At 41.2% G+C, this 24,006-nt stretch overlaps 1 protein-coding gene across 1 annotated transcript in view; it reads left to right on the forward strand.

The window, feature by feature from the left end:
- Positions 1-24,006, forward strand: part of SYBU (syntabulin) — a 54,464-nt gene that overhangs the window by 11,464 nt on the left and 18,994 nt on the right. The window contains exon 3 of the mRNA XM_077808855.1: positions 5,821-6,018. Coding sequence (XP_077664981.1) covers positions 5,821-6,018 — 198 coding nt within the window. The remainder of the gene's footprint in view (positions 1-5,820; positions 6,019-24,006) is intronic.

The following is a 24,006-nucleotide window of genomic DNA, read 5'->3' on the forward strand; positions in this document are numbered from 1 at the left end:
AATACATATATTACAGGGAACGTCACTATTTCTATTCCTAAACTGCTTATACCTTGTAAGATAGAGAATCTTTATCAGCTGCAAGGGACTGTGATGACTTCCACTTTGGACTGTAGACAGAGGGGAGAAATTAGCAAAAGCAGCTTTGATAATAGGAAAAATCTTCATTTTCTCTGGAGATCGATGAAGTGTCTGACTAAAAATAGTTTGTGGACCTTCCTGTCTAAATGCTTTTGTGATATGATGTCGAGGCCTCTGGGAATTATGTCATAGGAGAAACATTCAGATAGGATGAAGGAGGATCTTTTTTTTATGCTGTCAAAGTACATCAACTGCTGCTGCATCCATAGAGTTAAGTTGTAGCTATCATTTTATAAGGAATTCAGATGTAGGAGTAATATATTACAGATCCTGCACATTTTCTTTAGATGTACTTTTGCTAATCATTTTTACTGTAATTTGTAGTGCTGCACTGTTTAGACCATTTTACCAGATATAATGATGTATTTTAATGTCAATATAAACTGTATTGCTGGTAGAAAGAAAAGGAGGACTTGTGGCACCTTAGAGACGAACAAATTTATTTGAGCATAAGCTTTCGTGAGCTACAGCTCACTTCATTGGGTGCATTCAGTGGAAAATACAGTGGGGAGATTTATATACACAGAGAACATGAAACAATGGGTGTTACCATACACACTGTAACGAGGGTGATCAGGTAAGGTGAGCTATTACCAGCAGGAGAATGGGGGAAGGGGGAAACCTTTTGTAGTGATAATCAAGGTGGGCCATTTCCAGCAGTTGACAAGAACCTGTGAGGAACAGTAAGGGGGGGGGAAATAAACATGGGGAAATAGTTTTACTTTGTGTAATGACACATCCACTCCCAGTCTTTATTCAAGCATAAGTTAATTGTATCCAGTTTGCAAATTAATTCCAATTCAGCAGTCTCTCGTTGGAGTCTGTTTTTGAAGTTTTTTTGTTGAAGAATTGTCACTTTTAGGTCTGTAATCGAGTGACCAAAGAGATTGAAGGGTTCTGCGACTGGTTTTTGAATGTTGTAATTTTTGACGTCTGATTTGTGTCCATTTATTCTTTTACGTAGAGACTGTCCAATTTGGCCAATGTACATGGCAGAAGGGCATTGCTGGCACATGATGGCATATATCACATTGGTAGATGTGCAGGTGAACAAGCCTCTGATAGTGTGGCTGATGTGATTAGGCCCTATGATGGTGAACCCCTGAATAGATATGTGGACACAGTTGGCAACGGGCTTTGTTGCAAGGATAGGTTCCTGGGTTAGTGTTTTTGTTGTGTGGTGTGTGGTTGCTGGTGAGTATTTGCTTCAGGTTGGGGGCTGTCTGTAAGCAAGGACTGGCCTGTTTCCCAAGATCTGTGAGAGTGATGGGTCATCCTTCAGGATAGGTTGTAGATCTTTGATGGAGATGTTTGGAGAGGTTTTAGTTGGGGGCTGAAGGTGATGGCAAATGTACACCCCTTCCAGTGTTTTTCCTTCCCCTTCCATTTTTTTAATGGGATGGTCAGCTGCAAACTGATTAGCAGAGGTACATTCTCAACTCACAGCTGAGGTTATCTTGCCCCTTGTGATAGACAGTACTGTTGCATGTGCAGCTGCTACTTTTGGCAATACTGAACATTTTGATCCTGTAGAAGACACTGCATTGAAAGGTACATCTGATACATCTAAGGAAAAAATGTCTCTTTGGCAGCATGAACTAGATCCAGAAAATGTTTAGAGGTTCACTTTTTCCATACTAATGATTAAATTACAAGTTCACACAGAAGCCTTAGGTGTATAGCTTGTTAAAAATAACAAACAGTAACAGGAAAGAGGAGTACAATAAAACCATTCATTTTCTGCAGCTGAAGTTAAAACTCTGACTTGGTTGTTGAAGTGTCTAAAGGTCAGAAATGATATGACTAGAGAAGACTTATTGTTGTTAGTGCCAAGTTCACTTTGTTCCCTTGATAAGTGTCATATCGCAATGCAAGCTGTGGAGCTTAATCAGATTAATTATAATGGGGACGTGAAAGCAGTACATTATCAGAGGCTGTATTAACTGTCTGCTGATCAAAACGTGTATTTTCTTTTGCTAATCTGCTTTCTTATCTCCTACATTTGTTGTTGGTTTTCCACATTTGTTGCTTTTGTTTTTAGTGGTTTAATTCAGAGTTGTGGGTAGGGGTCTTTTGTTTGTTTTAAACTGACGCACCTTCACAGGATTTCATCAGCTCCTGAGATACTTTAAAGTAGAGTTTCTCCCTGGTGTTTAAAATGCTTTGTGCCTAAACTATATTCTAAATATAGCGTTAAGGTTTTGTAAATTTTGTATGCTTCGGAAGAGAGGGTGTTTCTAGAAATAGCAAAATTTGTTGCTTAAACAGAATTAAAGAATTCACTCAGCAGAACCAATCCATGTCCAGTAGATAAATTGTGTATACCTTTCTGTGTTTATGAGGTAAAAATTGGTGAGTCCTGCTGACTAATTCACAGAATAAAATTAGTATTGATCTTGAGAAAATTACCTTCTATCCTCTGCATTTTGAATTTGATCATGAGATTTATACGAATTAGTAAAATAAAGAACAAGATAATGTAAGGAAGAACCTTGTGTTAGCAGGGCACTGGACTGAAAGGGTTTAATAGATCTTTTAACTGTCTCATTATCTTATGAGGAACCGAGACTATTTGCAGGGTAGGAAATAGGTACCTTCAGAATTGCCAAAAGAAGACAAACAAGTTCAGTGCGGAACTTAATTTATCTGCTGCAGTCACAGGTGTTAGCTAATGAAGTTTGCAGCATGGTCAGGTAGACACCTACTCAGTCTCTTAGTTAACTTGGAATAGACTGCTAGCAAACACTTTTCACCTGTAGGCCTTGCAGGTAATTCACAAAGTAGATATGGTTGTCCTCCTGACTCAGCAACATTGCTAGAAGCAGGCAAAGCCCCCCAGAACTAACTCGGACTGGCTGCTGTTACTTTTGGGCTAGACTCAGGGGTGAAAGTAAGTCTTGGGACTTACCCGGTACGGAGCTGGGCTGGGGCCGGCTCTGGCCCCCAGAAGGGGTGGGGCCTTGGGCGGAGGGGGCAGGGCTGAGGGAGGTTAGAGCCAGCCCTGGCCCACCCTGTACTGGCAAGTGCCTCCTTCCCCCTCCCCGGGGTAACAGCGGCAGCCGGGGCCTCTGGCAGCAGTTTAAAGGGCCCTGGGTGGTAGCGGTGGCTGGAGCCCTGGGCCCTTTAAATCGTCCCCGGAGTCCCGCCTCCGCTTCCCCAGGGCTCCAGCAGCAGGGCTCCAGGGATGGGGCTCCGGCCGCCACTACCCCCCCGGGCCTTTAAATCGTCCCCGGAGCCTGCCGGAACCCTGGGGAAGTGGCGGCGGGGCTCCGGGGACAATGTAAAGGACCCAGGGCTCGGCCGCCACTACCACCCCAGGCCCTTTAAATTGCCGCCCCAGCCCCGCCACCACTACCCCAGGGCTCCGGCAGCGGGGATCTGGCAGCAATTTAAAGGGCCGGAGGCTCCAGCCGCTGCTGGGAGCTGCAGGCCCTTTAAATTGCGCCTGGGGAAGCCGATCCACCCCGGTACGGTGCACCGGCTCTTGCCAGTACACCATACCAGGGTGTACCGGCTTACTTTCACCTCTGGCTAGACTGTTATATTTCTTACTCAGCTGCGCAGGGAGTATGGAGAAGTAGGCCCCTTCTTACTTCCCTGTTTGGCAGTGTAAAGGGCTGGTTGTTCCAGCCACAGTGGGAAGAGCAAAGACAGCTTGTCTGAGACTCACTCTTGCAAGCAAGTGGGTGGAAAGGGTTAGAGAGTGCTCTCATCAGCCAGGGTAACTGGCCAGGCACATAGCGGGAATAAGATGCTTCAGAAAAAAGGATGTAATAACTTTACTCCCCTCCCAAAACAAAGTGGGAGCAAGAGAGGAATTATGATTAATAACCATTCTCTGGTCTGATCCGAGGCTAGGTCTGTGCTGCCCCTTACTCTCAGTCAGACAGTAACATTACACATTCTAGCCCTTTCTTTCCACCCTCCTTCTCTGGGTAGACATGGTTTTCAGCTGGTCCCCATGCAGAGCTTATTGCAGAAGCAGACGTGAATTATAGACGTGACAATGAGCAAACTGCAGTGTAACAGTGGTTACAGAAATATGATTGTGTACTTTAGTTAAGGTATAGGTACATCTGGGTGTGTCATATTGTAGCTTGTGGTGGGGAGTTTTATTCATGAAGACAATACAGGATGAATGCACAGTGCAAATGAATAGTGAAAAATACTGGCTTTATTTTACTCTTGGAAAGAACAAATAAGAGACTGAGTTCTCTGGGACATGGGATATTTCTGCGCTTAAAGTGACATCATGGTTAAGGGCTATTTAATATACTATATATTTTAAATAAATTAGTCACCTATTGTGGGCATCACAAAAGAGATGAGTATTCAGGAGGCATTCAAATAACAGTAGGAAGGGGCTTAAATATGTTTGGCTATCTGTACTGGATACCTTTTTACTATGATTTGTATTTGAGTGCTAGTAGTTTTATTGTGTTTGTACAACTTTGAATAAACCACCATTTTAGTATCTCCAGGAGATGAAAGCTAATGCGTATGCACACTAATGCTGATTTACACAGAAGTACTGATCATATGGTGCAGCAGTTTTAGTGCCAGGTATCAGACAGCCACTTTCTGGAAATGAAAAAAGTTGCTTTAAAAGAAAAATAGTTTATGCTGAGGCATGTTTACTGTTTTCAGTAAAATGATCATTACATTTCTGAATGTCATGCATATCGAGTGTACATTGAAGCAATCTAATGAATGAATATTCTGGATCTGTTGGCTTATCATACTGTAGATATTTATAGGATAATAAAATACTAGAGTTGCTCAGTAAAAAAACCAGGAAAAATACCAAAGCAAAACAAATATTTCAGTTGTAATTATCCATCACAGAGACAAAAATGCCCAACCAAAATACTTAAGTAACCATAGATGCATTGTACAATATAGTAAATAATTAAAATTGACAGTATACATTATATTATATGCAGTGATGTTTTGCTGTAGACAAGTGTGCGTCAAAGACCCAAATAAATGAGTCGTCCAGAGTATTTGGTATGGGCATTGAATTGCATTCTAGCAAAGCGTGTTAAGGCCTTAGACTATTGTATAGTCAGTAGGACATACTGTCACCAAAACGGGTCTGTGTTGATAGTGCACTCTCAATCTGGTCAGCTGTAGCCACACAGCTTAGGCCCTTGGACTTGAAGGCCCTTCTGTAGTTCTGGTACGAAGGATCTGTGGGGGAAAAGCTGCCTCATTCTCACTCTTGGCCCATAGTTCCGTTCATACGGGAGGTGCACAGTCAGAACTTGGCTATGTATGACACATGCACACAAATCAATTTTTATTTTAACACATTTCTTAATTTGTATACTTCATGTTATAATATTCCATTACCATGCTGAGTAAGAAGAGGTTAAGCTTGGCTCCGGGTTTTCAGAAGTTGTCTCTGATTTTGTACTTTCACAGAATTATGGAAACAAATATTTACAGTGGCATTTTATAACACTTAGGTATCCAAGAACCATATTGCACCTACAAAATGGTGCGTTCATCTCTTGGGTGCAGGAATGCAGGAACAAAGTGGGCCTTATCTTTGTGCACAGGTTGCGTGTCTTAGAGAAGGCTGTTTCTGATTTGTATGTGGTATAGTCCAAAAGTTTTCTGCCATCTTCATTTGACTTATTAGTTAACAAATCTTGTGTTCATTTTTTGTCTTTTCAGATGACACTGGCTGCCCTAGTAGCCAATCAGTATCTCCCATTAAGACTCCTTCTGATACTGGAAACAGTCCAATTAGTTTTTCTACAGGCAGTGATGGAGACTATACCAAAAAGAAATGTAATGCTGGAACAGTGGGGGAAGGAAACCCACAGTCTGCACGATATAAGAAGGAAACAAAGACAAACCTTGTAAAACCAGGTAAGTACATTTTAGATTGTTTCATTTTGTTAATTTCTCTTCAATATGTACAGTGTATTTAAAAGTTCTCATCAAGCAGCACAGAGGATTTTGTTTATGTAGCTGGTGAACAGAAAAACAACTGGTCCCTTTATATATGATTAATTGCAAGATTTGAACAGCAGTAAATAGTGGATCTTTTTAGTGACAACATAATAATTTGAGACCTTGATAGAATTTTTTTAAGACTGGATGTGATGTGAAATGTGCTGAAATGCAAATTTTTCTATGTAGAAGAAGTTGCACATATTTTTGTTTTTCTTCCTATGTGAGACATCCCTATAAATCATTCTGGGACCGGGATAGAAGGAGCTTTGCTTAACTTCTTTCAACACATGTTTTTTTTACGTATCAAGTCTCTTAAGGCCAGATTTTTAAAGGTATTTTGGCATCTAAAGATGCAGATTGAAACCTAGGGGGATTTTCAAAAGTGCTTTGGTGGCTAACTCCCATTGTTTTCAGCTAGGCACCTATCTTTAAATATCTGTCCCTTTGCTCATAAGTGCACCCTCAAATGTGTGCATCTGGGTGGGTGTGATTTTAATGAGAGCTCTATGTGTGCATCCAAGAGGGTAATTTGGCTACTATTGTTTTCAGACACTAACTTTAACTTAATAAAATGTGAAATAATAGATTTAATAAGTGTGAACATCATTGGACCACATGGTCCTTGGTATGAGGATTATGTGAGATCCCAAGTAAGGGAAATTGGGGTATGGGGAATGTTATGCATCACTACTGTTTACCTCCTTTTTAAATTGCTTTTTTGTGTTTACCTTTTCAAAGGGCTCGTTTTCTTCCTTTTTTCCATTGTGGAGTTGAGAGTTAAACATAATTGTTAGTATGAGTTTTTTACCGAATGGTGAAATGTTTAAGCTGTACTATTACACTCTAATAAGTTTCAGAGTGGTAGCCGTGTCAGTCTGTATCAGCAAAAAGAACGAGGAGTACTTGTGGCACCTTAGAGACAAGTACTCCTCATTCTTTTTACTCTATTAAGTGGAGTTGAAGATTCAGTAGACAAGGTCTGTTCCTTTTGAGCTCTGAATCAGTTACCTAACATGGTTTTAGAGGGCACTCTGCAACCCAAGGTGATATCTCTCAAATGAGGTTTAAAATGAAGTCTCTGATCACTTACGTTCATTTAAGATTTCTAGGGACCCGACCGTCCCTGCACCATTAAAGTCAAGGGGAGCTAGGGTGACCACATAGCAAGTGTGAAAAATCAGGACGGGGGTGGGGGAGTAATAGGAGCCTATATAAGAAAAAGCCCCAAATATCGGGACCGTCCTTATAAAATTGGGACATCTGGTCACCCTAATGGGAGCTTTCCCATTTACTACAGTGGACTTAAAATCAAGCCCTAGGTACTTATTGCAAAGCATTGGGGTGGACTAGCTCAGGTGAACTCCCAGATTCCAGTTTGGGAAGGTATCTTCTATTTTAAATTCCACCTACAGTTCCAACTAGATATGACAATTCACTTTCTTCCTATCTTAGATTGTTGGGTTGAGGTGTTGTTTTTTGTTTTGTTTAAATCAGGTGCCCTAGTGGGGTGGGGTTGTTTGGAGTAGAGTGAGTAGAGCACATGAGTCATCAAAGCTGCAAGAAAAATACAGTCTGTTGAATGAAAGTTATATGGATATGAATATAGCCAAAGGTAATATTTGTAGAGCACTTTGGAAATCTTTTTTGATAAAGGCCCCTGTACATGTAAGATTATTAAGTTACTTGACACATTAACTCATTTTGTTGTTTCAAATTATTACATGTGCATTATAGTATGACATAAAGTTGATATCTCTTACTAACAACGGGAAGCTGACTCCATTTGAGATAAGTCTTTGCAGACTGGCTTGCTTTGCATATTTAAATAAACTACTTTTTTAATTGTGATAGTCCTTTGAGCAACAAGAACACATGTTTTCTCCATATTTATATCTTTGATATCCCCACCCATTCATTTCAGAGAAACATTATTTTGTCCTCATTATGATTGCCTTCTTCATGCAGGCAGATTGCTTATTTTGTGGCTGTCAGGGTCAGTACATAGGTGAGTTCACAATATGTGTTCCTCTAGTAAGTTTGTAACCCTTGTCCTGAGAGCTCAAGCACATCAGCTCTTGTGACGTGACAGATCTCCACTGTGTGAGAGGCAGTAGTTGAGGTGGTACTTGATTCTTGGTTTCCTGTGCCACAGAAAGTACTTTCAAGCTCCTCTCACCAACCACACCAGACCTTTCTTGGTGGAATGTGATTGAAATCTCTTCCTAACTAGCAGGAGAAAATATTCTTGAAATGGAGAGAGATAGTTGTGCTCCACTCCCTTCCCTCTGCCTGTGGGGATTGAGGCAATGCTTGTTTAGCTCTGCTTTCTCCGTCTCTCTCTTGGTGTGAGGCAGGTCCACTCCCTACACCCTGTCTTTGCAAGAGTTTCTGCTGATTCTCTCACTCAGGGAGATATGGCCCCTATCCCAAGAAACTCATAATGTAATTGAACACAATATACAGTGAAAAGAAAAGGAGGACTTGTGGCACCCTAGAGACTAACCAATTTATTAGAGCATAAGCTTTCGTGAGCTACAGCTCACTTCATCAGATACATCCGATGAAGTGAGCTGTAGCTCACGAAAGCTTATGCTCTAATAAATTGGTTAGTCTCTAAGGTGCCACAAGTACTCCTTTTCTTTTTACAGCTACAGACTAACACAGCTGCTAATCTGAAATATATAGTGAGTGAGTGTAATGAAGAAACAATAAGAGGGAAGTGGGAGGAAGTACAAGGGTAACAGGAATAAGTCCATGTGATTACATAAGCTACTTATATGTACAACTTGATGGTTCCCAGCCATTTGAAAGGATATTTTAATTAAATATATAAATAACATCATTCCTCTTTTCCTAACAATTCTCACTGGTTTTATGAAGATAATATCTGTATAGGATTTACACAGAAGAGTAGCGTAACAATGGTTGCTTAGGGGGAGCTACAAATAAACCACCCCTAACATCACCTTAATTTACAGATATACCGTGCTGAGCTAATCTTATGTAATTATCTGTGTGTATCATACTCCACCTTATTGGGCATTTGTCCATTTTTTTTGTCATTATTTGCCCAGGGAATCATTTATTCCAGAAGTAACACTCAAACAAATATTTAGATAATTCCAGAAATCTTAGTGTGGGATAGTGGTTAGATTGTGCTCTTGGGACTTCCCTAGCCTGTTCCCATGCTGTTGTCCAACAATTTTTTTGTTGCCCTGACATTATCAGTTTCTCTCTACTTCCTACACTTGGAAAAATCAAATGGGATCAGTTCTTGGAGCATAAGACACTAGCATATTGTAGTAAACCATCTGTGACTCTTGTCTAATAAAAATGTAAGTTTTAACAATCCATTCATAATTTATGTTGTCTGCCTAGTGAACCACTCTTAATCCTCCAGTGCATTGTTGCTGCATTGTGATAAATCTGTGACTGAAAGTTTTGTATGCTTAGAACTGTTACTTATTCATATCAATTTATAATTTATTGATTGTGCACTACATCTGGTTCAAACAAGTGTTATTATAGAAGAATTTCCAAACCAGTTTGAAAAAGGAAACCAATACCCCCCGTTCAAAAGAAATTGCACAACACACAGATGAGTGCGTGTGTTAAAATTTAAAATTTACTCTGAGTCTTTCACGAAGGATGAGGAGATACTGGCAATAAGTACTATGGCATTAATCCACATTAGCCTGCCTGGCAAAGCGTCATGACGCTTTTCATCTCAGGATTCATGAATCCTATTTTGAGTGTCACTGATTTTCTCAGTAATAAAAAACAGTAGAAAATGTGTTTCAGAGAACAGTTCTGACAGGAGAATGTCCTACAAGACCTCTGATAAGTCCCATCTCTAAATTCTGCAAGTCACATGAAAATCTTATTAAGAACATTGGCAGGTTTTTTGTTCTTTTGAGGTCTGTGTCTTCTCACTTGTCCAATTTCAATGGGAACATTCCTGTGAAAAATTGTTTACTAGTGTAAATAAGGCATTTGCAGTCAGGCCCTAAGTTTGGAATCATGATAAATTTGTAGAGACGTGATAAAAAAGGAGGAATCAAAGATTTACTGAATTAAATATAGCTGAATTAAAAATTCCTTTTTGAGCAACATACAGTATTTACCTGTTAAGTTGCACAAAGCTACATTCAATTTTAAATGTCTTTAAATATTCATAATTGTAGACTGGCACATAGGTCTAGTGGGAGTGCTCTGCATTTCTGCTCAGAAAATCCAGGACCTACTGTCTTGCTTTCAAAGTGTCATGGGCATCTTCAGTCCAGCATAGGAGGGAGATTCCTTTTGAAGGTAATCACTTAGTACTACAAATAGCTAAAATAATCTTTGTTGAGCAATATGAGGCACAGGCCCCCGCTTCTGTCCCCAAAGATCAGCTGTGCTTCCTCCACAGCAATTCTTGGTAGTTATTTCTTCAGCTAGGGAAGGAAGTTTCTTCCCTTCATTGGGTGGAAAGATTGTAACTATAGTTGTGTCAACAGATCATGGTGATGTTAGGGACGTTTTGGACATTGTAGTGACAATAGTCCAATAATAGCAATCATTTAGAATTGAGCCTTGTCATTCATCAACTTTTTTTTCTTTAAATAGATGTGGACAGCATCACACCAGAATCAATTCATCTGTAATTACAGTGTGCACTTGCCCTATTCCTGCTCTGATACCTGTGTACTGCCAGTTCAATCCTATCCAGGTCACATGAATGAGTGAAAGGTTTAACGATCCATAGGTATTTTAAAGTGTCATTCAACTTGCCATTACACTGAGTAAATGTTACACTTACTGTGCAGTGCTGTTATGATCTGTTCTACTTTTACTGGGGTGAGTAACTGTTAAGTAACAATTTATTTTAATGAGGTGGTAGTAAACTATCCAAAGTGTAACTGGTAAAGTTCATGGTGGTTAATTTATGAACTGTATGGGGGAAAGTGTTTCCTATTTTGGTGGGGATTTATCGAGGGTGGGTTTAGGATTGTGTTTGACCGCCACATGAATGAATACCAGTCTAGAGTCAAGTCACCTTTATATTGACTGTGGATACTCAGAGGCTGTGCCCCATCAACTAGCACTGTAACGTTACGGAAAGGGCAGAACAACATTTCCATGGGCTGGAGGATGAGGAAGGGACAGTTTCCCTAAAGTGTTGGTTTCTCCAGTTCTTGTTATAACAGTCATGAAGAGGATAGACAAGAGACTGGGTTATTAACATTTAACAGTCCTGCTGATTTCATCTGGTGCCTCATCATTGGAAACACAGGACAATGGCTGCCTGGGACTCTACTCTTTGCTCCAGGCCATTCAAAGCCAGGGTAGTGGCTAATAAGTCCATCACTATTCAAGAGTTAATCATCGAAAAGGCCCCTAATTTAGTTTATATTGTTGAGACCTGGCTGGACAATTCAGATAATCCTTTGTCAGCTTCCTCTACTTAACATGATAAGACAGAAGTAGTAACATCTGACTCCAGAATGTAGGTGCCCCGCTCCAAAAACAGAATAGTTTGTATGTATCCAGATTGTCTGTAAATCCTAGGAGAGGATTACATTAGGAACAGTTGTGATACATAGATTGCCATAAAGAACCTTACATTTCTCATGGTCATAAAGCGGTAGAATGATAGGTTTGTTTTCCTCGTGGGGCGGGAGAAGAGGCTGTTCTGTTAATGGCTTGATGCATTTGTATCTTGCATTTAGGTTGATTTTGTTTGTTCTCAGTTTGTTGCACATTTCTGCAAACACTGGAAAGAATAATAGAACCGTGTCTGCTGTTCAGACTCAAAGACAGAATGTCCTAGTTTGAATAGATGCTATGTAATGGGAATGGTTCTATTGTTCTTTAATAATAGCGAGTTGTGCTTTCACTATCATGTTGAAATGCATTTTAAAATCCTGCCAGTGCTCTTTAGGAAATGTATAACTATATTCTAAAAGCAGGGTCATGCTGTTTTATTGTGAAATTAACATATCTAAAAAGCTGTACTTGGGGTGTAGCCTTGCTGTTTCCCCCCAGTTTGATCCATAACATAAATTGGTGTGCTTGATTTTATTTGCAGATTCATAGGGGATGGGGTGGGGAGGGGAGGGAGACTGATTATAAAATACATCCCTTTCTGTTGTCATTTATCTTACAGTACTTAGTAACCTCTTTTATTGTTTCTGCGTTTCAAGAGCACTGTCATCTGAAGGAGGTATAATTGTGAACAATGGAATATCAAAGAGCACAGTATTTTGTCATAAATCTGGGCTTTGGTTTGGGCATGCACTGTGGCTCCTTTCCTGCAAACACTTGCACATAAGCTTAACTTTACTTCTGTACAAAAGTTTGGAAGATCGGTGCCTAATCCCTGAGAGCATTCAAGGAAGTTAAATATTGGTTGGTGTAAAATGTGTCTGACTGTTAGAACCCTTAGTGCTGATCTGAAAATTGAAATTGCAATCGGATCCAAATTAAGTCTACTCCCAATATTTACTTAAATATAGGTTTTATAACAAAAACATGGGAGATGGACCGAAAGACATAAGAGATTGATTAGTAGGGGTATATGGAACTTCTTGCCTGTGGTCATTGGTTTTACATATGTACTCACACACTTTGAGTCTCAGGCATTTTAATTTAATAATAATTAGTGTGTAAGCCAGGATTTGAATGAGCTCTCCCCTGACATCTCATGATGATCTTGGGGGGAAGACTTCAGGAGCAGACTGTATTTGCATAGACACACCTACTCTGCCTAGGTGATCAGCAGACAGCTGCCAAAGGGATCAGTTTTGACTGGTTTTGGGTTACAATCCAGTTTACAATTCCATCCCTGGAATCGACAGTCAACTGCGACCAGACATCGTCATCACCAACGAGGACCAGAAGCGGATCATGATGGTGGGCATCACAGTGCCCTTTGAGAACAGGACCCCGGCCTTCCACGGCACCTGAGCTCGAAAGGTGGAGAAATATGCCCCTCTGGCCAAAACCTTGAGAGCTAAGGGTTACCAGGTTCAGATACATGCACTGATCGTCATTGCCCTGGGTGCATGGGACCCCAGTAGCGAGCGAGTACTGAGAGAATGTGGAATGGGTCAGAGCTATGCTCAGTTGATGCGGCAACTCATGGTGTCGGATGCCATCAGGTGGTCAAGGGACATCTACATAGAACATATCAGAAGACATCAGCAATACCTGGAGGGATGAGCTGAAGTGCCTTTGAGAAGCGCAGTCAGGAAAGTAACTGAAATACTTTGCTCGTGGATTGTATTTTCTAAATGGACAACTGACCCTAAATTCTCAATTATTGAGGGACAGTCTTCACTCATTGATATATTTGCTTTCCACAACCTACTCTCTGTACAACTTCTCATGAGTGATATACCCGAATACTTGGATGCTAATATCCAAACTGTATTCTTAAATTTATTCACCTAAATTTGGGTTATTGCTGATTATACACTATATGTATCTTATGATGTTAAAAACAAACTTTGCATTTGTGAATAATCTAAGCACTATACCCAGATGTACACTCTTTTTTTAACCTGTGTACTATATCATTTTTTTAACATTAGCTTTAATAAAAATTTTAAATTTGAAAGCAGGAGTAATGAACTGTTGTTATCCTTTTTATATGAGTAAAGGAGAGCAGAACTGTACCTAGAATGTCCTGAATGAAGGGGTGACCCTTAACTGAACCTCACTTGTTAAACTGAGGGTAGGGGTGCCTGTCAAGGTTCCTCCCCCACTCTGAACTCTAGGGTACAGATGTGGGGACCTGCATGAAAAACCTCCTAAGCTTATCTTTACCAGCTTAGGTCAAAACTTCCCCAAGGTACAAAGTATTCCACCCATGGTCCTTGGAATGGCCGCTACCACCACCAAACTAATACTGGTTACTGGGGAAGAGCTGTTTGGACGCGTCTTTCCCCCCCAAAATACTTCCCAAAACCCTGCACCCCACTTCCTGGACAAGGTTTGGTAAAAAGCCTCACCAATTTGCCTAGGTGACTACAGACCCAGACCCTTGGATCTTAAGAACAATGAACAATCCTCCCAACACTTGCACCCCCCCTTTCCTGGGAAATGTTGGATAAAAAGCCTCACCAATTTGCATAGGTGACCACAGACCCAAACCCTTGGATCTGAGAACAATGAAAAAGCATTCAGTTTTTTACAAGAAGACTTTTAATGGAAAATAGAAGTAAATAGAAATAAAGAAATCCCCCCCTGTAAAATCAGGATGGTAGATATCTTACAGGGTAATTAGATTCAAAAACATAGAGAACCCCTCTAGGCAAAACCTTAAGTTACAAAAAAGGTACACAGACAGAAATAGTTATTCTATTCAGCACAATTCTTTTCTCAGCCATTTAAAGAAATCATAATCTAACACATACCTAGCTAGATTACTTACTAAAAGTTCTAAGACTCCATTCCTGTTCTGTCCCTGGCAAAAGCAGCATACAGACAGACCCAGACCCTTTGTTTCTCTCCCTCCTCCCAGCTTTTGAAAGTATCTTGTCTCCTCATTGGTCATTTTGGTCAGGTGCCAGCGAGGTTACCTTTAGCTTCTTAACCCTTTACAGGTGAGAGGAGCTTTCCCCTGGCCAGGAGGGATTTCAAAGGGGTTTACCCTTCCCTTTATATTTATGACAGTGCCAAATCCCAGTGTAAGCAGGAGGGGATAAGGAAAGGTGTTCCTACCGGATCATGTTAACTCTGTTTAAAGAGTCCTAAACACCATTTGACCCTCGCCTCTCCAGTGTTTAAAGACAGAGATGATGGGATTCAAGCATGATCAACTAGTTTCTGTTCAATAGTTGCTAGAGGTGTAATCACTGATGATCTGGGGCTAAGCCTTGACTTGGTGTGGGGACAGTGTTGTGGTGAAAGAGAACAAAGAGCCAACACCTCAAAGAGCCAATCCACTATCCAGTGAAATCCCTAAGCTGAAATCACTAAGAGTTGGGCTAAGGAGTGGACCCTCAAAATGTGGCAGTGAGTGGCAAGCAGCAGTGGTAACGGTGGCAGAAATAACAGCAGAAGCAGAATACAGAGACTGGGGGCAGCAGAAAGAGCATCAGCAGCAGAAAGTGAGCCAGCTGCACAATGGGAACAGTAGCAGAGACATTGCTGAACTCTGGTTCCTTGCTGACCAAGGACACCCAACCATGAGTGGAGTGCAGCAGAGGGAAAAGGGAAGTGGCATGATAAAGGGCCATTAGTTTGTCAGACTTTGACACCACAAAGTGGCAGACTGAGGCCAGCGTCATTGCCATGTATTGTGCGGTGGGTGTTTCTTATAGTTGCATGCTTTCAAATTGTGGTTGTGGTGTTTTCCCAGTTTAATGACTCATTCCCTTTTAATACAAGTTTTCTCCTGGTGTACACAGACTCAGTGCCTGTAAATTGGGAAGTATTGCCTCTAGGAGGCACCCAGGAATGGTGTTTAGTTTTCCCAGATTACCGAGTGGAGGCTCGAGCTGGTTCTGTTTTGTATCGCCTAGAGGAATCCTTAGATATTGAACCCAGCTCTTGTTGCTGCTGACTTCACCTGGCGGATGAGCGTACAAATGTTTTGCTGATGTGGTTGTATTCACAAGTGGTGGTGTAAGGATTAGGGGAGTCTGAGAGTATTAGAGATGAGTGAATTCCAGGTTCACTGAGTCAAACCCATCTGAGTTATGTTTATCTTGAGCACCAGATTTCTTACTAAAAAGAAAAGGAGTACTTGTGGCACCTTAGAGACTAACCAATTTATCTGAGCATAAGCTTTCGTGAGCTACAGCTCACTTCATCGGATGCATACTGTGGAAACTGCAGAAGACATTATATACACAGAGACCATGAAGCAATACCTCCTCCCACCCCACTCTCCTGCTGGTAATAGCTTATCTAAAGTGATCACTCTCCTTACAATGTGTATGATAATCAAGTTGGGCCATTTCCAGCACAAATCCAGGTTTTCTCACCCTACGCCCCCCCCCCACACACACACACAAACTCACTCTCCTGCTGGTAATAGCCCATCCAAAGTGACCACTCTCTTTACAATGTGTATGATAATCAAGGTGGGCCATTTCCAGCACAAATCCAGGTTTTCTCACCCCCCCCCCCACACAAACTCACTCTCCTGCTGGCAATAGCTCATCCAAACTGACCACTCTCCTTACAATGTGTATGATAATCAAGGTGGGCCATTTCCAGCATAAATCCAAGTTTAACCAGAACGTCTGGGGGGGGGGGGGGGGGGGAGGTAGGAAAAAACAAGGGGAAATAGGCTACCTTGCATAATGACTTAGCCACTCCCAGTCTCTATTTAAGCCTAAATTAATAGTATCCAATTTGCAAATGAATTCCAATTCAGCAGTTTCTCGCTGGAGTCTGGATTTGAAGTTTTTTTGTTTTAAGATAGCGACCTTCATGTCTGTAATTGCGTGACCAGAGACATTGAAGTGTTCTCCGACTGGTTTATGTTATAGAATGTTATAATTCTTGACATCTGATTTGTGTCCATTTATTCTTTTACGTAGAGACTGTCCAGTTTGACCAATGTACATGGCAGAGGGGCATTGCTGGCACATGATGGCATATATCACATTGGTGGATGTGCAGGTGAACAAGCCTCTGATAGTGTGGCTGATGTTATTAGGCCCTGTGATGGTGTCCCCTGAATAGATATGTGGGCACAGTTGGCAACGGGCGTTGTTGCAAGGATAGGTTCCTGGGTTAGTGGTTCTGTTGTGTGGTATGTGGTTGTTGGTGAGTATTTGCTTCAGGTTGGGGGGCTGTCTGTAGGCAAGGACTGGCCTGTCTCCCAAGATTTGTGAGAGTGTTGGGTCATCCTTCAGGATAGGTTGTAAATCCTTAATAAAGCGTTGGAGGGGTTTTAGTTGGGGGCTGAAGGTGACGGATAGTGGCGTTCTGTTATTTTCTTTGTTAGGCCTGTCCTGTAGTAAGTGACTTCTGGGAACTCTTCTGGCTCTATCAATCTGTTTCTTCACTTCCGCAGGTGGGTATTGTAGTTGTAAGAATGCTTGATAGAGATCTTGTAGGTGTTTGTCTCTGTCTGAGGGGTTGGAGCAAATGCGGTTGTACCGCAGAGCTTGGCTGTAGACGATGGATCATGTGGTGTGGTCAGGGTGAAAGCTGGAGGCATGTAGGTAGGAATAGCGGTCAGTAGGTTTCCGGTATAGGGTGGTGTTTATGTGACCATTGTTTATTAGCACTGTAGTGTCCAGGAAGTGGATCTCTTGTGTGGACTGGACTAGGCTGAGGTTGATGGTGGGATGGAAATTGTTGAAATCATGGTGGAATTCCTCAAGGGCTTCTTTTCCATGGGTCCAGATGATGAAGATGTCATCAATATAGCGCAAGTAGAGTAGGGGCGTTAGGGGACGAGAGCTGAGGAAGCGTTGTTCTAAATCAGCCATAAAAATGTTGGCATACTGTGGGGCCATGCGGGTACCCATAGCAGTGCCGCTGATCTGAAGGTATACGTTGTCCCCAAATGTAAAATAGTTATGGGTAAGGACAAAGTCACAAAGTTCAGCCACCAGGTTAGCAGTGATATTATCGGGGATAGTGTTCTTGACGGCTTGTAGTCCATCTTTGTGTGGAATGTTGGTGTAGAGGGCTTCTACATCCATAGTGGCCAGGATGGTGTTATCAGGAAGATCACCGATGGATTGTAGTTTCCTCAGGAAGTCAGTGGTGTCTCGAAGGTAGCTGGGAGTGCTGGTAGCGTAGGGCCTGAGGAGGGAGTCTACATAGCCAGACAATCCTGCTGTCAGGGTGTCAATGCCTGAGATGATGGGGCGCCCAGGATTTCCAGGTTTATGGATCTTAGGTAGTAGATAGAATATCGCAGGTCGGGGTTCTAGGGGTGTGTCTGTGCGGATTTGGTCTTGTGCTTTTTCAGGAAGTTTCTTGAGCAAATGCTGTAGTTGCTTGTGGTAATTCTCAGTGGGATCATAGGGTAATGGCTTGTAGAAAGAGAGCTACCACAAGCAACTACAGCATTTGCTCAAGAAACTTCCTGCTCTCCAAGAGAGCTTGGAGAGCTGCCGAGCAGCCTCTTGTTCATATTCCGACCTATTCATGATGACAACAGCACCTCCTTTGTCAGCCTTTTTGATTATGATGTCAGAGTTGTTTCTGAGGCTGTGGATGGCATTGTGTTCGCACGGCTGAGGTTATGGGGCAAGTGATGCTGCTTTTCCACAATTTCAGCCCGTGCACGTCGGCGGAAGCATTCTATGTAGAAGTCCAGTCTGCTGTTTCGACCTTCAGGAGGAGTCCACCTAAAATCCTTCTTTTTGTAATGTTGGTAGGGAGGCCTCTGTGGATTAGTATGTTGTTCCGAGGTATGTTGGAAATATTCCTTGAGTCAGAGACGTCGAAAATAGGATTCTAGGTCACCACAGAACTGTATCATGTTTGTGGGGGTGGAGGGGCAGAAGGAGAGGCCCCGAGATAGGACAACTTCTTCTGCTGGGCTGAGAGTATAGTTGGATAGGTTAACAATATTGCTGGGTGGGTTGAGGGAACCATTGCTGTGGCCCCTTGTAGCATGTAGTAGTTTAGAAAGTTTAGTGTCCTTTTTCTTTTGTAGAGAAGCAAAGTGTGCGTTGTAAATGGCTTGTCTAGTTTTAGTAAATTCCAGCCATGAGGAAGTTTGTGTGGAAGGTTGTTTTTTTATGAGAGTATCCAGTTCTGAGAGCTCATTCTTAATCTTTCCCTGTGCTGGAAATGGCCCACCTTGATTATCATACACATTGTAAAGAGAGTGGTCACTTTGGATGGGCTATTACCAGCAGGAGAGTGAGTTTGGGGCGGGGGGGAGAGTGAGAAAACCTGGATTTGTGCTGGAAATGGCCCAACTTGATTATCATACACATTGTAAGGAGAGTGACCACTTTAGATAAGTTATTACCAGCAGGAGAGTGGGGTGGGAGGAGGTATTGTTTCATGGTCTCTGTGTATATAATGTCTTCTGCAGTTTCCACAGTATGCATCCGATGAAGTGAGCTGTAGCTCACGAAAGCTTATTCTCAAATAAATTGGTTAGTCTCTAAGGTGCCACAAGTACACCTTTTCTTTTTGCGAATACAGACTAACACGGCTGTTACTCTGAAAGATTTCTTATTGTGCTCAATATTTGGACGAGAACAGCATGTATACTGGTCAACTGATCATGATTTCTGGGGGCTTCCTACCTGCTTTTTAGAATGTCTGCTTTGCAGTAAAAAGAGAGAGAGCTCCAACATATGCCAGACTTCTTAAAATGGTTATGTGCACCCCAATAGTGAACACAACAGAAATAGCCCTAAGTAGAAACATAATGTCATCTAAAGTTCATTCCCATAGAATTTTCTCCTGTTGTTCTCTCTGATTTGTGTGTGGACACAGAGCTGTGCAAATAACTGATTATTCAGTTGTTTATACAAAACTGGAACAGCTTTAACAGAGAGATTGGGGCAGATCCACCTCAGAATAGCTGATTGCTTAGTAGGTAGGGCATTCTGCTGAGGGGAAGGAGATGTAGGTATAAGTCCCTGTTCTAGAGTGGAGATTCAAACCTAGCTTTCCCATATCTCAGGTGAGTGCCCTAACCACTGGACTATGGGGTCTAACTGTCCTTATTTTACCAATTCGCGAAATGTTTCCAAACTGCATTTTTTGGTGAAAAAATGTTTTGGCTAAAAAAGTTTTCCTAGCTCTAACATGGACTTCAAAACCAGATGCAGAATGATAAAGTTTGTCAGGTCCTGTCTACCACTTTGTCTAGCTAGTAAATATGTTGTAAAACAAATGTTTTTGACATTGCTCTTTTTAGCTTGTTTCATTTCCTTGCATTTTGTCCCTCTCAAAATGGATGATATCCATTCATAAAGCCAGCTAGTGCTTTAAGTTAATATGCTGCATGAAAAGAGCCCTGCTGCATAAGCTCAATTTTACTTTCACGTCTGTTGCTATGGTGCTGTGTAGATTTGCTTACTTGACCTGCTAACGCAAGGAGTTATTAAAGGCTCTGTCTCCATGGATACACCAGTGTGAAACTATATTCCACAAAAAAATTAAAATACACATCGCTCTTCAAAAGAAAAAGATACAGTGTTTTGGTATGAGGCTGTACTCTTGACTGTTCCCAAATCTGGGCTGTGGGAACTTAGGGTAAAATATTCAAAAGTGTCTAAGTGATTTAGGAGCCTAACTCCCATTGAAAGTAAATGGCGTTTAGGCTTGTATTTCACTTAGACATGTTTTTTCTGACACGGCCATTTTTACTCTTACTTTAAATGTTTATTTATCAAAAAAAAAAAATTACAAAAATGCTTTAATTATTCATGTTACACAATATTAACCACCAGACTGACATGCTTTCTCCATAGTTGACTATTTAAAGTAATATTGAATGATTTTCAGTATATAAGAGTTAAGAGCCACCTTGTGCATCCAGCAGACGAATTTTACCCAAAACTGTTTTCTTTGCAAAATTAGAGGTCACTGCTATTTTTTTTTGGTTTACTAAATAAATGCTACTTTTGAAAACGCTTTGAGTAAAAATGTCCAAAGCACCTAAGCAACTAAGTCCTATTGGAAGTCAAAGATTAAAGTGTTCTTTTACTTCTGGTTTTATATACTTACACTTTGATCACATTTTCTACATCAATACTAGGCAGCTTGCAGCAGCAATTATAGGATAGCTAGCTTCATCTTTGTTCAAGAAATATTTTTTTCCAACATGCAATATGAAGTAACAGCAAAGTGCACTTTAAGCTTTAAAAGTTTTGTATTTCTGCAGAAAAGTTGGCAGAAGCCTATTTTACTAGATATGGCCTGGATAAGTAAAAGTTTAATTCTACATAAAAGGTTTTCACTGGTTCTAACCAGCTAGTGAATACTATGTTACACAATAGCAAACAAGAAGAATAAAACTGTCCTGGATCAGAATGGAACTTTTAATGTTATTAAGCTGCCACTGAGACAGTGATGGCCAAGTCATAGGTTTTAGGCTCCCTCCTCTTCCAAAAAAGGATTTCAGCTGTGGCTCAACATACAGTAGATACAATATATGCTTCTTGGTATTTTTAAGATAATCATTGTGTGGTTCAAGTTTTGGGAAAAAACGGGGGCAGGTGGAGGATGGGAAAAGCTATATTTCCTTGGGCAAAAATACTATTTTAATGGACACCAAGGGCTCTTTTTTCTACACCAATCCAATATGACATCTGAGCCAAACAAAAACAATGAAACTGGTGCCATACACACTGCACACAGCCTGCATTTATTTTAAAATATGTTAAAGATTGACCTTGAATGTGCTTTGCAGTTTGTATATTTACTTAATTGAAGCTTTTGCCATCTACTTTTCCTGGCTGTTTTCTCCTGTCTTCAGTCTATTTTGCCTTCATAAGAGAAATGTGGTGCATATGAAAGAGGCCATAATAAATCATTCTTCAGGAGAATTTGTTTTAGTAATTGTGCTGTGCTTTTAAATTATAGTCTCTGTCAGCTCAGCAAATGTTTGAAATAGCTTGCTGAATCCCTAATTCCATTAAAAGAATTCTGGGCCTGGTTCAGCAAAATTTTCCCATTTTTTTCCCACTCAGCTCAGCTTTCATTTTAAGTTATTGGTCATGCAATACCACCCATAACAATCTGAATTTTTCATTAATTTTTTGTTACTTTTCTGCAATCATGTCATCTGTTGCCATTTTCTTTTTATCTTAGAATGTACAAATTAAATTCCTTTAATCTCTCTTCATAAACCATGCTATCTAATCCTGTTGTTATTATTGTTGTCTTTTGGTTTTCTTCCAGTTTATTGATGGCTTTTCAACAAGGTTGCTGGGTTTATATTGTATTCCAAGTGGTGCTTAATCAAGAATTGACTAATGACTTCCTTATTTTTCTTACATGCAGTAGGCCCTATATATGTAACATTTCGAACACTAATTCTCAGAGTACCATTTTGAGTATATGTAGTTGGGGAAACTTGAGGTAAAAAGGTTAAATTGTTGTCAGGGTCAGGATTAGAACACTGATTTTCTGAACTCATGCCATCAAAACCCTTGGAACAAGCATTTCACCCTTAGCTGATTAACGTGTTGCCTCTGTAGTCCCTGCTTCCGTCCCAAATTCCACTTCATGTTACTTTCCAGTCAGCGTTGTCCAGCTTTGTTCTTCCAGATGTGATTTCGTCCTCACTTTTTCAAATCCAAATTAAATCCTATCGGGATAATTATGACCTAATATCTAAATTCCCAAGATTGTTTTGTCATCTTCTTTGGTCCCAGGTGTGTTGACGAACTGCCTCCAAATTTGGTAGCATCTGCAAACTTCATCAATTTACAGTTTCTGTTTATTAATTATGTGTTTATTAATAATTAGTAATGTATTGGAATGACTGGACCAGGGATTGGCAACCTTTGGCATGCGGCCTGTCAGGGAAATCTGCTGGCAGGCCAGGACAGTTTGTTTACCTGCAATGTCTGCAGGTTCGGCCGATCACAGCTCCCACTGGCTGCGGTTCACCATTCCAGGCCAATGGGGGCTGTGGGAAGCGGTGCAGGCTGAGGGATGCGCTGGCTGCCCCTTCCCACAGCCCCCATTGGCCTGGAACGGTGAACCGCGGCCAGTGGGAACTGCGATCGGCCTAACCTGCGGACGCTGCAGGTAAACAAACTGTCCCGGCCCGTCAGTGGATTTCCCTGACAGGCTGAGTGCCAAAGGTTGCTAATCCCTGGACTAGACAGTGTTGGCCCAGTACAGATCCTTCATGGTTTCTCTCTCAATACCTCATCCTGGTTTAATGCTGCACTGTTAATAATTAAATACCCTCTGTTTATACTCATTTAACCACCCCATAGTATTCCTGTGCATACTTAATTGCTTTATATTTTCTAAATTGTTTTTAATAATTCTTATTTTACAGACAAGGGAGAAATTAGTGAAGATTGTTCAACTTTTAGGGGTGTATTTTCCCACTTATATATATGAATCCTATTGTATTTGAAATATGTGTATTTAGGTTGGGAGACTAAAAACTCTCGATTATTAGATAAATGTTTTCTTACTGGTTGAGTGGTAGTGTGGTGTATCCCAGGCACTGGCTACTGATATTTGGATTACATTCCTAGCTCTCCCATTGATTTCCGGTGTGACCACAGGCAAAACACTTAGGTGTTGTGATGCTCAGCATTGCAACACCTAATTTTGAGGCACCTAGAAATCACAGGAACAATACTGAAAAGGAGGACTTGTGGCACCTTAGAGACTAACAAATTTATTTGGGCATAAGCTTTCGTGAGCTGTGTATATAAATCTGTGTATATAAATCTCCCCACTGTATTTTCCACTGAACGCATCCGATGAAGTGAGCTGTAGCTCATGAAAGCTTATGCTCAAATAAATTTGTTCGTCTCTATGGTGCCACAAGTCCTCCTTTTCTTTTTGCGGATACAGACTAACACGGCTGCTACTCTGAAACAGGAACAATACTGTGCACCACAGAATCTGAATTAGACAGCTAGGCACCCTAACAATGGATGGGGAGAGACGGGTGTCTTAGAATGCAATCTACAAAAGCCCAAGCACTCTAGGCAGGAAGCCATCTAACTAGCCAATGGGAGATTCTGATGAGAGGGATATGTCTTAAGCCCTGCCCCCTCGTAGAAAGAGATATCTAAGTCTGCGTTTCAGGGTGGTGCCTACTGGGAACCCCTCTCCTGGAGTCAGTTAGGTGCCTTGTGAGAATGGAGTAGGAAGTGGATGCTGGTGCTCATTTTATAACTTGTAGCCCAGTGGTTAGAGCACTCACCTGGGATGTGGGAGACACAGGTTCAATTTCCCTGTCTGCCTGAGGGGGAAAAAGGATTTGAACAGGGGACTCCT

The sequence above is a fragment of the Eretmochelys imbricata genome, chromosome 2 (genome assembly GCF_965152235.1).
Source record: "Eretmochelys imbricata isolate rEreImb1 chromosome 2, rEreImb1.hap1, whole genome shotgun sequence".
NCBI lineage: Eukaryota > Metazoa > Chordata > Testudines > Cheloniidae > Eretmochelys > Eretmochelys imbricata.